Source organism: Doryrhamphus excisus, linkage group LG22 (genome assembly GCF_037039965.1).
Source record: "Doryrhamphus excisus strain RoL-2023G ecotype Guam linkage group LG22, RoL_Dexc_Guam_v1.1, whole genome shotgun sequence".
Lineage (NCBI taxonomy): Eukaryota > Metazoa > Chordata > Actinopteri > Syngnathiformes > Syngnathidae > Doryrhamphus > Doryrhamphus excisus.
Window position 1 is genome coordinate 10,525,099 of NC_136378.1, and position 15,392 is coordinate 10,540,490.

General features: G+C 41.1%; 2 protein-coding genes across 10 annotated transcripts in view; one reads left to right on the forward strand and one right to left on the reverse strand.

Annotated features, from left to right (window-relative positions):
* LOC131110465 (uncharacterized) overlaps window positions 1-15,392 on the forward strand; it is a 95,011-nt gene that overhangs the window by 4,930 nt on the left and 74,689 nt on the right. For 5 of the 9 annotated variants that reach the window (XR_013625296.1, XR_013625295.1, XM_078788348.1 and 2 more), the window contains exons 5-6: window positions 5,385-5,521; window positions 8,429-8,528. Coding sequence is in view for 3 of the 9 variants with exons in the window: in XM_078788348.1 (XP_078644474.1) it covers window positions 8,508-8,528 (21 nt within the window). In the remaining 6 variants the exon portion in view is untranslated. The remainder of the gene's footprint in view (window positions 1-5,384; window positions 5,522-8,428; window positions 8,529-15,392) is intronic. The other 4 variants (XR_013625292.1, XR_013625297.1, XR_013625293.1 and 1 more) reach the window with 1 other exon arrangement.
* Window positions 12,846-14,842, reverse strand: foxi3b (forkhead box I3b). Its single transcript, XM_058063630.2, has 2 exons — window positions 14,069-14,842; window positions 12,846-13,984 (listed from the first exon to the last, which is right to left on the reverse strand). The coding sequence occupies exons 1-2, from the start codon at window positions 14,667-14,669 to the stop codon at window positions 13,407-13,409; spliced, it is 1,179 nt and encodes a 392-aa protein (XP_057919613.2). The 5' UTR covers window positions 14,670-14,842; the 3' UTR covers window positions 12,846-13,406.

Genomic DNA, 15,392 nt, shown 5'->3' on the forward strand with positions numbered 1-15,392 from the left:
TTAGCTGTGTCCAGCTTCACTTTGATAAAGAACCCATGCGGCGCTCTTGGAAAATGAATATACTGCTTATCCTTTTTTGGCTTATGAAGAACTGGAGCCTATTCCAAATGTTAAATTACTGATAGAGGCTCTGACAAATTCCAAGGCAAAAAACGCTGGTGCAGGAAGGAAGCCATGATGTTGTCAAGTAAATTGATTCTCTCACCCACCGCTCACAGTCAACCACAAACCTAAGCAGTTTTTGTGTTGGGGTCAATCATTCAGCTCCACCACATACTCCCGCTTAGTTCTTTCTTTTCTGTCTCAGGAATTTTACCTCTGACCTCCGTAGACCTCATAGAGTCAGCATGTATAACTATGTTCTCCCACTGGATAAACAAATGTTAATCCGTATTAGTCTATGTAGCCTATTCTACCAGTCTCTGTCGTCACTAATGATGCTTCTTTTGATTCATGTGGCGTATCCATTGCATTTCCTTGTGTGAATTCCATGGCCTACAGCTTTATTTTACAGCAAATAGTCTGTGCACTTGTGATAATAGAGACAATGAGTTTACCATAATGTGATTTACACCCACCGCCAGAATAGACAGGAAAATAAGAACGCTAATGTGCTTGACAACGAGCGGGGTAAACACGAGGAATGTAAATGTTTGTCTTACAGGTTTGCACCCAGTATATAATTATAGTCCAAACACAGATGTACGATAGGAAGATAAGTCTTCCTCCGCCAATAGTCATACTATTTTTTCCACTTCATTATATTTTGTTTCCATCTGTTCATTTATCACTTGGTAGCTTATGACATCTTCATCTTCATAAGAAATGTGGCTGCGTCTGGTTTTGTTATATGTCCGTTCGTCATATCACTTATTTTTTTTTAGCATGTTATAAAATGCAATCTGGCTTTTATTAGGGGTGCAGTAAAAAATAAATATTCAGGAGGAATTAGAGGCTCAGAGGAAACATTCCAACTTCACTTGCTTATAAAGGGGTTATACATTACATTATTAGGGATGACGTTTGGAGAAGACATACCTGTATATGCGGAATGCACACACCTTTTATATGCTGGTGGACTTACTGGTGTGTTTTAGATCATTGTCCTGCTGCAGAAGCCATATTTGTTTCAGCTTGAGGTCACAAACAGACGGCCGGACATTCTCTTTCAGGAGTTTTTGGGAGACAGCGGAATTCATGGTCTTCCAGGTCCTGAAACAGCACCAGACAGTTTTGTCATCACACTACCACCACCATATTTTACCGTTGGTATATTTTCTTAGGTTTACACCAGATGTAATGGGACACACACCTTCCAAAAAGTTTAGATTTTGTCTCATACAGACCACAGAGTATTTTCCCAAATGTCTTGGGGATCATCAAGATGTTTTCTGGCAAAATTCCGCAGCAAAAATGCACAAAAAATAGGAAATCAGGAAGGGCAGCAAACACCTTTTCACACCACTGTAATGTCTTGACTTGAACACCCAGTATTTGGTCTTTTTCCCCCATCGGCCAGCTTTCTCTGAAGCTCTCTCCCTCCCTCATGGTGTGTTTCCGCGATGAATAAGCAGTCTGAGGTCACCATATTTCACAAATGTCGGCCTTCGCTTTGCGGCGGCACCAGAGAAAGGAAACGTTAGTGCCCACGCGCTGCCCCGGTGATTTGCCGTCATGTGACAAATGGAAATGTCATAGGACTGAACATTCGGGGTGGGGGGGGGCAGGGATAAATCTCTCTTAAATGACTCTGACGGCTGCTGCGTCCGGAAGGAACATGAATGAATTAATGTGCATTTTCACTGGTTTCCTCTGAACTGACAAATTCCTGTGTTGTTTTGATGTCTTTCTCCAGATATACCTGTATTTTATTGGATTGGATTGGATTGGATGGCTGACCCATGTTCTTTTAGGTTTTTAACCATGTTTGATAAAGACAATGACTTTCCGTTTCTGTTTATACGTAAGAAAGCAATTCTTAGACTGTAGTGGTTTTCTTTGCAGGCAGTCACTAATACTTGCACACTTTATTCAAGCAACTGACTTAGTTATCTTTATTTCTTCATACTTGTTTTTATTATTACATGCATCGGTTGCAATTTCATCTTTAGCCAAATCTTGATCGCCTCCACAAGGCTGGATGGTGGTGATGCTGCATTTCTGCTTCTGACCTGCATGCATGCAATGCCCCCCTTCCTTTCTTCTTAATCCCTTTTCTCTTGGGAATGAAATGGGCCTCAGAAATGGACCATACGCACAAAGTCTGCTTCAACTGGCGATCGATCCAAGTGTATAAAGAACTAAGAAACTAGGTCTTAAATCGAACAGTCTTTGTATGTGTGTGTTAATCCAACTTTAAAGTGTTCAATTCCATTTAAAAGTCTGGTTTCAATCTATTCAATGCAGTCTTTTGGCTTTCTGTAGTGCATAAACTTACTAAGAGATATCCTAATCCCAAAAGTATCCCTTGTGTTAATAGATTTGATGTGACTTGTGTGGGGGGCCATAAAGGCCAAAAAGTACAAACTAGTAACTAAATTGCAAAGTGCTTAATGCTTTAATCCCCCCACCTTTAGTTGGAATACCAATTGCAATAAATCTGAATTCATTGGGCGAAACCTCAATGTGTTTTTTTTAATGCTTTGGGTACAGCATCCATGGAGCATACAGTCACAGTCTGTCTGGGGCTGAGCTCTGAAACCAACCCTCAGGACTGCTAATACCAAGTGCATGCAGCGCATCAGTGCGGCACCCATTAAAAGTATAGATCCCCAGAGCTTTAAAGGCAACATGACAAAACAATTTCAGCGGGGCGTCTGGTGTAGACACTACTAGCCTCTGGTGGTTTTAATTGATCAGTGTACTTTGAACAAATAAAACACAGATATTAGCATTTTTTTGCATGAGTTACAACAACGCTTTTAACACAATCAATATCTTTTTAAAAAGAGTATCTAAAACAGGATAATGGTAAACAAAGTGAGAGAGCGGCAGCACATGTGTTCTACTGCTTATCCTGTGAGAGGTCTCTGGTGAACTGCTGGAGTAGGCTCCACTCCAGCTGACTTGGGACCATGATATAGAAAACAAGCGTTAAGACCCAGTGGCCGTTTAGTGTACAATGAACCTAATGTACATGTCCAATACACGGATGGATACACTCCAGTGTTCCCACGTTTATCGATAACCCCCAATAAGTAAAATCTGCAAACTTTTTTTTTTTTACAATAATTATATGTTTTAAGGCTGTAAAACATCTCACGGTACGCTTTGTACACTTTTCACAGAAAGGCATTACCACTTCCTCACGTTTCTCTCAAAGTTCAATGCCGTTTGAATTTTAATGATCAATCTCCTTGGATGGACACAGAAAATTAAGTGACTTGCGTGTATTTGTAGCTGTAACGTTTTTGTATCCTTGTTAAAACATATTTATCCTGCCTTTTGTTTTCCTCCCCGTCCTACTCCTTGAACCAAAGATTCTTTTAGCCGGTTAGCTGCTTCATCTTCAACCAGTCAGTAAGTGATGCAATATTTTACTAAATATTCTCCTAAAAAAAAAAAAAATAGATGGATGGATGTAGCGGAGTCAGATAATGACTGAATAATGAATGCAAGCTTCGTAATGATTATGACACAGTTCAAAATTAATCAAATTAAAGACTCTAATGTAAAAAGTAAAACCCACAACAAACTCACTGACCTGCGACTACATTGATGTGCGTAATAAATAATCGTTTAATTAATGCAATCGCTGCGCTTGAGAAAATTGATTACAGCAGCAACTTTGCACACATTTGAAATGCAGCCCTACAAATTTGCATATATTTGGTTAACAGAAACATGTTCTCACTTCCAAAGATACTTGTCTTTATATAAATACATGATCTGGGTGAAATGTACATGTTTTAAATGTTTATGTCTTCATGCTTCATTGATAATGTTTTTTGTTAAGTATTTACATTTTGTACCATGCTGGACGATCCTTGAATGCATCATTGTTGCTTTGATGATGAAAATTATGAAATGATGCAAACTGAGAATAATCACGTCGCTGACTGCTAAATACTGTGCCACTCGCACATCAGTGACGAAACGGTAGCTCTGCCCTTATGAGTTTTCTCAAACCTCATGATTGACTCCTGTCAAATATAGAGCTACCTGGACCTCGTGGACTCGTGCACACCGCAATATGCCATTTTATGACGTTGATATGTGTGGTATATAGTCCAGTGTACAAATTTGGTTTTTTCCTTAAATTTAGCGGGTGGGGCCTAAACACTGGAAATTGCGGTATGTTTCCCCTTGACTATTCATTTGACTATTAACACTTGACATCATGAAACTTTGCAGTATCGTAAGACACCCCCCCCTCTTGTGAGTGCAATGTACTGTAAATAAGCCTTAAGCATCAAGTATTGTATTATTGAAACCATGTATTTTCCGCCTCATTAGAAAAGCTGAGCATGTTGTATTCTTCAAGGACAAAACCAACATGATATGCATATATATATAATATATAATTTTGCCGCCGTTATTCTAATAGACCACATCTTCATGTTCGACTCACACCTGATTGGGGGGGGCGTCAGCATTCACATCTCATCAAAGTGAGTGCATCGACTTTCACTGCTTCAGTCTGTTTGCATCAAACCACTGAAGTGTGAATCCATCAACTGGTCCACCAGCCCCTGTGGGATCCCACAATGCCGGGTCGTCTCGTCAGCCATAACCTGGCAACCGACAGCAAAAAAGGAGGAGTCAGTGGCACAAGATTTTTGTTTCCTTTGCATTTCCTTTGACCTCCACCGGCCATCTCTCTCCATCCTTCTCGCTGACATTTCTGTCTCTTGCCCCTTTCTCCTTGTTATCAAAGTCAGTCACGTGACCCAAAGCTTCTCACTTCTCTATCTGCTCCTGGCTGGAGCAAATCCTGTCCCCTGCCTCTGTGCTTGAAATTTAGATGAGCTGAACGTCAAGAGTGGTTATTGTCCAAAGCCAAGTGGCATCTCATTTAATTCCATAGGATGCACGAGTGGAGAAAAGGGAATATGTTACCATGTCAAGCACAGATGGGCTGCCGGTGCAAGCGAAAGGAAAATAATGGCCACAGCAGCCGTAACTGACATCGCTGCTGTATGAGCGAATCGTGTTAGTCATTGGGGAGGAGGATGAATGTGACAGGAACGTGAGCTGCATGCAAACAAATACTTAATGTTAAGTATTTGTTTACTTAAAGTTCATAGTAATAAATTATATGGTATATTTTCCAATTTTATGAATATGTAGATTCCAAAAGGTATGAACTTTGCTGCATTTTGCACACACACGCACCCCACCTCTCACCCTAAGTTAGCTGAATGTAGTGTTTGTCTTTCTTGCAGCCTGCACAGATTAAACCAGCGTTGCTGAGCAATATTGCCTGTTCTGCCTGAGTGTGTCTGCATGAGGGGACCAGTCTAAAGAGATCTAGTGGACTCATGTTAACCGTCGAGGGATTTTTCCCGCAGCAAGTTCACAAGTAAACGCCTCCACCCACGCACATGCATATGCACTTATGTCGTCTCGCCCTGTTTTGCCACAGGGACCAATTAGTATGCACCAGTTAATGTACTCAGCAATTGGTGAAAAGTCCAGTGGGAGGTTAAAGATTCAGAAAAGTGTGTCTCCTAGTCCGGCCAGCAAACATTAGCGAGGCGTCGCAGTCAGAGTAATTAGGCACACACTTGCTACCCGGACCTGTAACGACTTCTGAGGGAGTTTCAGCTAAATAGCCAATTATTGGATAACAGACGACACAAGTCATATGCTGCTGCCAAAGCTCACATGCGCTTTGGTAGCCGCAGTCTGCTATAAGTGGTGATGAATGGATAAAGGCCTCAACAAATTAACATTTCCCTTGCCGACGCCCACATCTGTGTGCATGATGCATAATCACAACCTACGTGCACAACGCTGTTTCTTTTCAGGAATGCTTGATAGAACCTTCATTTAAATGTGTGCTGTTGGAAGAGAGAACTGGCATGCGACATAATCCTCCAATTTGCAAAAGTGGCCATAACGCATTTGCAAAAAGGAGTAAATGGGCATGAAAAGCTTCCAATTTCCTTCCAAAGATGAAGCCTCCTGTGAAGGCTTTTAGACGGGAAAGGAGCGCCACAGAGTTGCTAAATTGGAAACTTTTCCTTATTGTCTGGTAGACCAGATGTGTTAATCTTGTTATGAGCGAGGGTGAACAGGTAGCGCAGATTTATTTGTGGCCGTCTCCCATATGCATATGAGAAACACTGTATACAATTGTATACAATTCAGCAACCATATGAATGACATAACCAAACTAAACTAGAAATGCACTGAGACATTCATGGACCTGATTATTAATCAATCCATCCATTTTCAATATCACACTCGCATGCACACCTCTGAGAAATTTAGCAGAAAAATGCTTGAAGTGACTGGAACTGAGGAATTAAGTTTGAAAGAAGAAACCTACTGCACCCTTTTTCATTTCTAGTACCAATTACTAAGAGCTGTCAAAAATATGTATTAAAATAATGTATCTAGTTTAATGACTAATGGGAATAATGTCCCTTTGATGAAGCCCAGCACTCCCTGCACCTCATCTACAAGTCCCATACCACCAACTGAAAATGAGAAAACATTCATTCCCCAGTGTCAGGTGTCAACATACGCTGTACACTACACCCCTAGTTACCTTTTCCGTCAGCAGGAGTCGCTGTTTCCTCACATGACGTGTTGACTGGTCATTTGTTAAGATCATACAGAGGGGCACAGGTGTACTTTATTTATTCTGTATAGAAAAACTACTATGATAAAGGCATAGTGTTAGAAAGTGTGTCCACTCTCCTCTAATGCAGTTAGGCAAAAACTTATCTTACCTTTCACACCCCATTATTTATTTTTTTACTTTTTAATGAGCACTCTAAAATCAGTTTGCTTCCTCTGTATGGCTTGTGCATGATGTAATTTTCTCTGCATTTTATGTACCTTATTTATATGGAAATATGACAGTGGTGGCCACAGCAAAAACAATACGAACATGGACAGCAAGTTTTATAAGATGGATTTCCCAACGCAACATGCGGATGATGTGAAAAATAATTAAAATGTCAGTCATGGCACTGTGATAGTCAATCACTTTTTCCAGGGAGAACCGCATATCCAAAAGTCAAAGGTACGGGGGCCATTTTGATATATTTTTTCAAAGTCTTAAAAAAATATTTAAAGATGTTATTGGTGACAAAATATATTATTCTTAATAATAACATTTTTTCTTTTCGTTTTTGGTTTGGTGGTGAGAAACAGACGGTGGTGGTTGATCTTCCTGCCACATTGTGTCTTTGGGACACCACGTCAAGAATCACGTTCTCAGTAAAGATAGATGTAACATTAAATGTGTGTTTATCCCTTTCATTCATCATTTCATTCACATTTTCGTGTGAAAATAAAGCATAGCTCTTCAGGTGAGAAGGAAACTTTCCTCTTGCTTCAGGCGAGCTGTCATTTATAACGTGGCTGCAAAACAGCAGTTGAGCGTTCAGAATTTAGCCTCCTCCACATGCCCAAGGCCAGCGTCACATAAGTCGCCCCTTTTCATAGCTGTCTCAGGCAATGCCTGTAACATGAAGTTCTGAATTTTTTCTTGTAAATGTACTTTATTCTTGTAATATTTCAAGTTTTTTCTGCAGGTTCTTTTAATACTTGCCTGCTATGAAAAGGGGAGACTTGTGTGACTTGTGGCCTTGGGCAAAAGTAACATTACGACTTTTTTTTGTAAATTTGCAACTTTTTCTTGTAAATTCCCGACTTTCTTCTCAAAATTTCATTTTTTTTCCCAAAGTGACCCTAATTCTCAGTAAAATAGGAGATGTACGTTACTTTTTTTTGGTTAGAGTCAGAATTTCTGCAACAAATTAATGATACTAACCAAGGTTGCGTTGTATGTGGGATTGTGTTTGCTCAGGATGAAAGTTGTTGTTTTTTTTTTATAAAATGTTAAATACAAGCAGTTTATTAAATCTAGAATGTACACTGTATACATTTATCCAAACATAGCAGTCTTTTACCATTACAACAAATATAATTGATTGGCATGATGACTAATCAGGAACCTTCAGTCACATGCAATGGCAAATTATCCTTGAACGTGTGTGCAGGCTTGATCAGTCAGGATCAGCCATGTGTACAAAACCCACTTTATCATGGCAATTAATTTACCATTGATTTGCACTTTGACCTGCATCGGGAAAGCAGATGAGCCGCAGTATCTATTTGATGTTAATGATCCTATAGTTCAACTGAGGGGAAAACACTCATTCGCACTAGTACACAAGTACACATCACATCAATATTTACCAATACTGTGCCTTTGAATGGTTTATTTCAAAGCTGCTCATTTCTCTCGTAGGCCACTAGATGGGCTCCGTCATGCTCTGTGCACGCTGGTCCCCGCTGCACATGGATGAACTTGCCAACAGTGGATCCACATGATTCAAGCAGAAGGCAGGGTAAGTTGAATAAGGATAAGTATTATTAACTATAGTGTGCAGAAGTGGAATAAATATCAAACCAGGATTGTGTTAGAATGATTGTAAATAAAGGTGCACACAGCAGAATCACTGGCAGTAGTACAGTATTTGGCTCTTCCTACCGCAATAATCTCTGACAGTCTATGGGCCACAACAAAAGGAACATGAAAGTTTGCCACCCGCCTTCAAAAGCCAACCGTTTTGTCAAAACAGTCCTTTTTCCTGCAGCGGGTGTCATGGGTAATTTATCAGAGGTGTAACCTTCAGGCGCTGGCAATAAAAGACAGGCTTCACACTGAAGGCTTTATGATAATGAATGATGTTCTCTTTGGTGCGACATCACTGTTCTCCTGAAGTTCAGCCACTCCACTGAGTCAGTTAGCTGGATTGAATTTTGACACAATATATTCTGGAGCCGGAATAATGCAGAGCTTCTTTGCATGCCTGATACAACATAATGAGATTTCAGTAGCTCTGCAACAATCCATTGGGCCGCCACACTCTGATAAGTCTTTCGATTACCAATAAAAAGGCTGACGTGCCGCAGCCGCAGATGCATAAACGTGTGGAGAATGAACAGTTGTGGTTTGGCGAAAGGACATAAAGCTCCTGTTCTACTGATGTTTGTTTTGGGAACACAATTGCTCACCCGTGGCATGTAAAATGTCTGTTTCACTAGAGTAAATGTGAGTCAACATCAGGGTCATAATGACTAATTAGTCAATTGATAGACCATTGGGCATTGTTAGGGTTCTGAGGAATTGATTGTGGATCAATTGCATCTCGTGATAAAATGCAGAGCACAACTTAGCTGCAGCCAGCATACGGTATAATGTTGATTAAGGTCATGTATCGTCTTTTCTGGACTATATGTCACCCTGGCGTATAAGTAAAAAAAAAAGTCTCATTGGACTGGAAATTGCATTTACCGGTGATGGCAATGCTTCTAATAGCATGAAATGCACAAGAGAAACGGATGTTGTGTAGAAACATATGAAAGATTTAATTTCTGTGCCTAACTGCATCACAATAAACACGGCCACAAGGTGTCTTCAAAACTACAACCACCACCCCACTTTCAACTTAAAAGTCGCTGCATGGTAAATTGTAAATATTTGGATATTGGATTGGACAGCCAATCATAGCTAACCACTCAGCCTGCGTGCAGCCCATTAACTATTCATTAAATCATTAAAACAAACAGGGGTTTCCCCTGCGTATTTATTACTGTTGAATCCATCCATTTTCCATACCAATTATGTTGTTCTGTGTTTGGGGGGGGGAGTCTGAAGGTTTTCCCAGCTTACTGAGAGTGAGAGGCAGGGTACACTTAGGACTGAACCCCTGTCAATGACATGAAAATGCAAAATTGCCACCAGGAAGAACCCAGTGAAACAGGATAGCGGTGACATATCGCATCATCTAATCATAAGATACAAGACCTATAGGGCCTGGTCCATACAAACGTTTTTGTCGACAGGATATTACAAGACGTGTGCCGCATTGTACGCAAACCGAGGCAAAATGTTGCCGTAGACGTCTGCTACACAAACACGTCTGCTACCCTTATCCCCCTCATAAAGTATGATATTCATGTCATCACTAATGCAATAACAAGTTCATTTGTGCTCTGATGTCTACTTCACTTGTTCTTCTGTCTCCCTCCCTTTTCCTGCAAAGCCCTCTTCGTATCGCCATGTTTACTTCATGTTGACATGGAAAATATTTTAGGGTGAACTAGCAATGATTCATATATACACAGCCTCTCTCTGTGCTCTGTGTTTGTCTTTAAACTTCACTTTTCCCCAAATCGTGTATATAAGCCATGTTTAGGACACTCACTAGAGAACACTCACTATCGTGCTCTCCAGGGGCTGACTGGGATGGACATTACTAAAAGGATGGGACATTTTTGCACCCTGGCGTGGAATACTTACTGGAATTTGGCTCAACCGGAACATTTTTAGGGACTTGGTGATGGGTTACGGACCGTATCTATTGAATATTTTGAGTTCTGTTGAAGGAAAATATATTTTTGCAAACTAAAGACTTCTAGGCAGCATGCGGATTCCAAGCTGTGGTTGAAGACATTGTGCACATTTTCCATAACATTTAAAGAGCGTAAAACGTGCAGACTAAGGGCACAGTAATTGGTGCTTTCATCACCTGCATACGTGTGTCAGGAGTGTGTGTGGATGTTTACACATAACAGTAAGCTGGTAAATCCTGGGCCCACTCCTTGCTGGAATACTAAGCATGACCATATTTCTCCAGGCTTGACGTTCTCCCCTGCCGTTTACTAAACAGCTTTGATAGGACATGACTGTTTTAGTAAATACAGCAGGCGTATGTGCCTGTGTTTTGGGTTGATTTGGTACCAGGACAGTTAGGATTCTGGTTCAGATAGTATTGAGGTTAAAAAAAAAAAAAAACACCTTTTTTTTTCAGGTCTTACGTGCATCTCCAACAATTGTAAAACTCTGACCTGCAGAGAAATGCAGGTCAGAGATAATCGTTCTCCTTCTTAGTTTATGATATAAACATCTTCTACTACACACAGACACGTGTAAACAGTACGTGTATGGGCATATTCCGTTACTTCGACAGGTGTGTGAGAGACAGCCACGAGCCAGGCAGCAGGTGGGGGATGAGGATTTATTAGATTTTAATCGGATGACTGTATTGAGCAATAATTTCACTGCCTAAGGCAAGAAAAGTGTGTGATGGATGGATGCTACGTCTTTGAATCAATGGGTCTCCTACGACATGTCACGTCCAATAATTGTAATTTGGAGTTACATTCAAGTCAACTTGCAAATAAGGTGATTTCCTAGATTTGAAGTAGTAATAGTAAATCCTATCAATCGACTTTCTTAAAATAAACGAAAGTGCACCTGGAAAGCTCAGTACTCCTCAACTCCATCTGTGACATGACTAACAGTTCCAAATTTGCATTGATCATTTAAAACAGTCTAAATGAGACATCGGGAGGTGATGTCTCCTGGTCATGAAGTAGATAGAAAAGCGCTGTGTTGTTTCTGTTGGCAGAAGTACCTCGTTTTGGATAAGTAATCCTCATGCCACACCGTTCACCTGCCATCTCGAAGCCCGAAAAAGAAGTTTGGCTGCATAAACTATTCAAATTTGCGTTGGAAAATGAGAGTGGCACCATCGGTCATATTGTTTGTGAAAACTGCAGGTAAAGTCAAGTCAATTTGCATAGGAATTTGGCTTGGTTGCAATTCTCCCACAACTAACAGGATATTATCAGGACTGAAACTAAATTAATCAAGTATGACTTTTAACTTATTGCCTTCATATCTAGTCATTCGATCATTTATGCAAATCATCCTGACCTTTTTGCCTTAAAACCACAAAAATCCACGCCAGGATGTTCAATTCCACTTGGCCCTCTCTTTCTTTACTTAAGTATTTCGTTCAATGTTTTGTTGTTTCTCTTTCTTTTTGTGTTTAGTGTAAATGAATGTCATGCTGCCTGTGTTTCAGGGTAAATAAAAGCCTCAGGCTGACATCCATCAAAGGCTAATTTATTTACTGTATATTTATACACGCAGGGCAGATAAAAGTGTGGTATAGTAATACCAGTGTCGGTAATATGCCTGTATATTACAGATGTAAAAGACATCAGTTGTATGTGCTGTTAGAAGTGCATTACGTTCTATGCATCCTACTACTGGATTTTCTGTACAGTTTTGGACAGTTCATATATTAAAATTTCTCATATTTTGTATGCAGTGTTCCTTTTTTATGGAACTATTGTTTTATTTAAATGTATTCATGATTGTTACAGGTATAATCTTATATCTGCTGCATGCATGTTTTAGTGTTGCAGGGGGTGGAAAAAGACATCATACAGCACTATTTAAATTTAACACAAGATCCAATTTGATAAACTGTCCATCAACCTGCCTTGATTGTCTCATCAGCAGTCAATTACCTTTAGCACCTTGTGAAGGTTGTCACAGTTGATCCTGGCCACGATTAATGCCGCATCCAGGTAGCAGTATTAAAGTGCATGATGTCTATGTTTAGTTGTTTAGGGAAAAAAGGGCTACCATGGGAATGTGGATTTTTTTTATCATTTAGGAGAATCAGTTAAACAATCGTCACACAAGGATCAGGTTTCACCTGCATGCTGCGTTTACGCTACTGGTCATCGCTTTTCTTGGCAGGGATGTTTTCTGCCACTCTGTACTTCTGCTGTACTTTATTTTATTTTATAATAAAGTATCAAGTATTCATGTGTTTAATAAAAACCAAAAGGAACAGCTGCAGTCAAAGTCCAAAGCATTTTATTCATATCAAAAACACAAGATAGAATTAGCTTCCATTATGAATACATTAAAAGCAAACCAATAACATAAAGGAATATCATTACAAGCACATGAACATATTTACAATGAATGTTTTTGAAACTCCTGTTTCTATAAAAGCCAAAGCAACACAAGATGTAGACAAATGTGTAATGAAGCACTCCAATTGTGCTGCCTGGATGTTTGTGTGATAACCATCAAAGAATCACAGACAGTTGCGTGGAACAGACTGTCAGCAGATCAGATCTCAGATCAGTTAGGAATGAGTCAGCTCTGATAGACACCAGCTTTTGGGTTGGGATAAAGAGCTGACTTTGGATTTGGTGCTGTCAGACAGTTTCAGCCCGTGGCTGCTGACTCGGCTGTTCCTGTGGGAATCAAGGTGTGCAGGTCTGCTGTCACACGCTCTTGTGACCAACTGTCTCAGTCAGCGCAAACATGTTGTGTATGTATCGCCTCACAGTGGATCACTACTGCAAAAGAAGTCTTGTCAATACTAACAGTTCCCACCCTCCCCCTAAAGTTAAACCTCAGTCCCTTCGCGGTGATAAATGATTCCCGTTGAGCCCAGTGGGGGGTAGAAGTGTCCACTGGACCCACTGTACTGGCTCAGGATGGGACTTGAGTACCCCAGTGAAGAGTGGGTGGGTGAAGAGGACAGCACAGACGGAGCTTGCACTTGTGGAAGCCATTCTCGGCCAGCTGAGTTTGGGGAGTAGCTACTAAAACTTGCAGGCTGTGCAAGCCTGTGAGGCCCATCCATGGGGAGGTTGACCTGCAGGGGTCTGCTCAAGCCATCACCTCCCACATCATTGGCTGGTCCAGCTGTCACTCCGGACATCTCAGACAGGAAGCTGCTCAGACAAGGTGTAGCACCGGAAGATGACGGGGAAGGAATTCTGTCCGGTGTTGGGGAGATGTTGAGGGCAGAGTTGGCAGAGAGTTTGGGGCTTCCTCTGTCACTCTCACCTGACTCCATGGTCCCTGGACCACCATCAACACCGGAGAGGGAGTCGGACTTTCTCTTCCTTTTGCGACGGAAGTTTCCATTGTCAAACATCTTTTCACAGTTTGGGTCTAATGTCCAGTAGTTTCCCTTGCCTATAAAGGATACAAGGATACATTTCAATATTCAATAAGACATAGTCTGCGTAAGAAAGAGTAAAGTTTTGTTCAAAACATTACCTGGATCGTCTTCATCTCTTGGTACTTTTTTGAAGCAGTCATTGAGTGACAGGTTGTGTCTGATGGAATTCTGCCAGCCTGCTTTACTTTTATTGTAGAAAGGGAAGTTGTCAGCGACGTACTGGTAGATCTGACTCAGCGTCAATCTCCGGTCTGGTGCGCCGTGGATAGCCATGGCGATGAGAGCAGAGTACGAATAAGGGGGTCTGACAAGCTTCATCAAGTCTTCTTGTGACGGCAGAGAGAACCAGCTCAACTCCCCTCCTGGGCCTCCAGTGCCTGCAGGACCCAGGTATGGCCTCTGCATGCCATAGTGCTGTGGCACGAAGGGAGGCCCAGGGTTCCCTGGTGGAACGTTAGTAGTCAGGTATGATGGTGTGTTGATCCCAGAGCCGTTGAACCAAAGGTAAGGGTTTGGGGAGGAGGTGCTGTAGTCACTCAGCTCGTAGGATGTCGGCGTGGTACGTTGAGGACTCGGTAGCGATGGCGGAGGGTAGTAACAGTCGCTGTACAGGCTGAGTTCAGGGGGCTCCTGGCCGAGGCTCGGGAACTGAGGGCCACAACGTGGAGGAGACTGGTCCTGCGTCTCAAATGTAGACATTGTCAAAGCAGCGTTTCTTCTTACCTCGAAGAGAGCCTTCACTTGTTTGCTGGTTTAAAACCTGTGTCTTTAAAGAAAATGGTTCTTTGGAGCTGTTAGCGGCAGCGAGCCAATCCAAACTGTCTTATTTAAGATGTCCTTGCGTGCCCGTTTTGCCCTTGCTTTATGTTCAGATGTCACCTGTCATACCTGTTTTATCTGCTTCCTTGGACACGCCCCCAATCTCATTTGATTGGTTGTCTCTTTAGGTGAGCAGCCTGTTACTTTTTTGAGGGGGGGAGACTACTCCAGTCCCTCCAGGGGTTTTCAACCTTGCTTAAATCAATTTTCTTAAAACCTAAGCTGCTACAGTATGATTGAGTCCGGTTTTCTGTGCTTTTATTATGACTATGCAAATTTACACACAGAAAAATTGCACCCTTTAAATGTGTTTTCCCATTGTCAACATGAATTCAAACCTTTACGGTGAATGGAAAACCCTTGCTTATGTATATAATTTGTTTTCCTGCGATTCAACTTCAATTATTTTGCATACGTTATATGCATAGTTTTCACTTACTGGAAATAAGTGTGGTCCAACACACTAAACATACACAGATTGTCTTTCCAAAGTTGACACTTGTATGATTTATAATTTAATATTGAACAATTCCGATTATTATTTGTTGTAAGGTAGCAGTTATTCATATACTGTATAACTGAGATTGCACATCCATCCATATT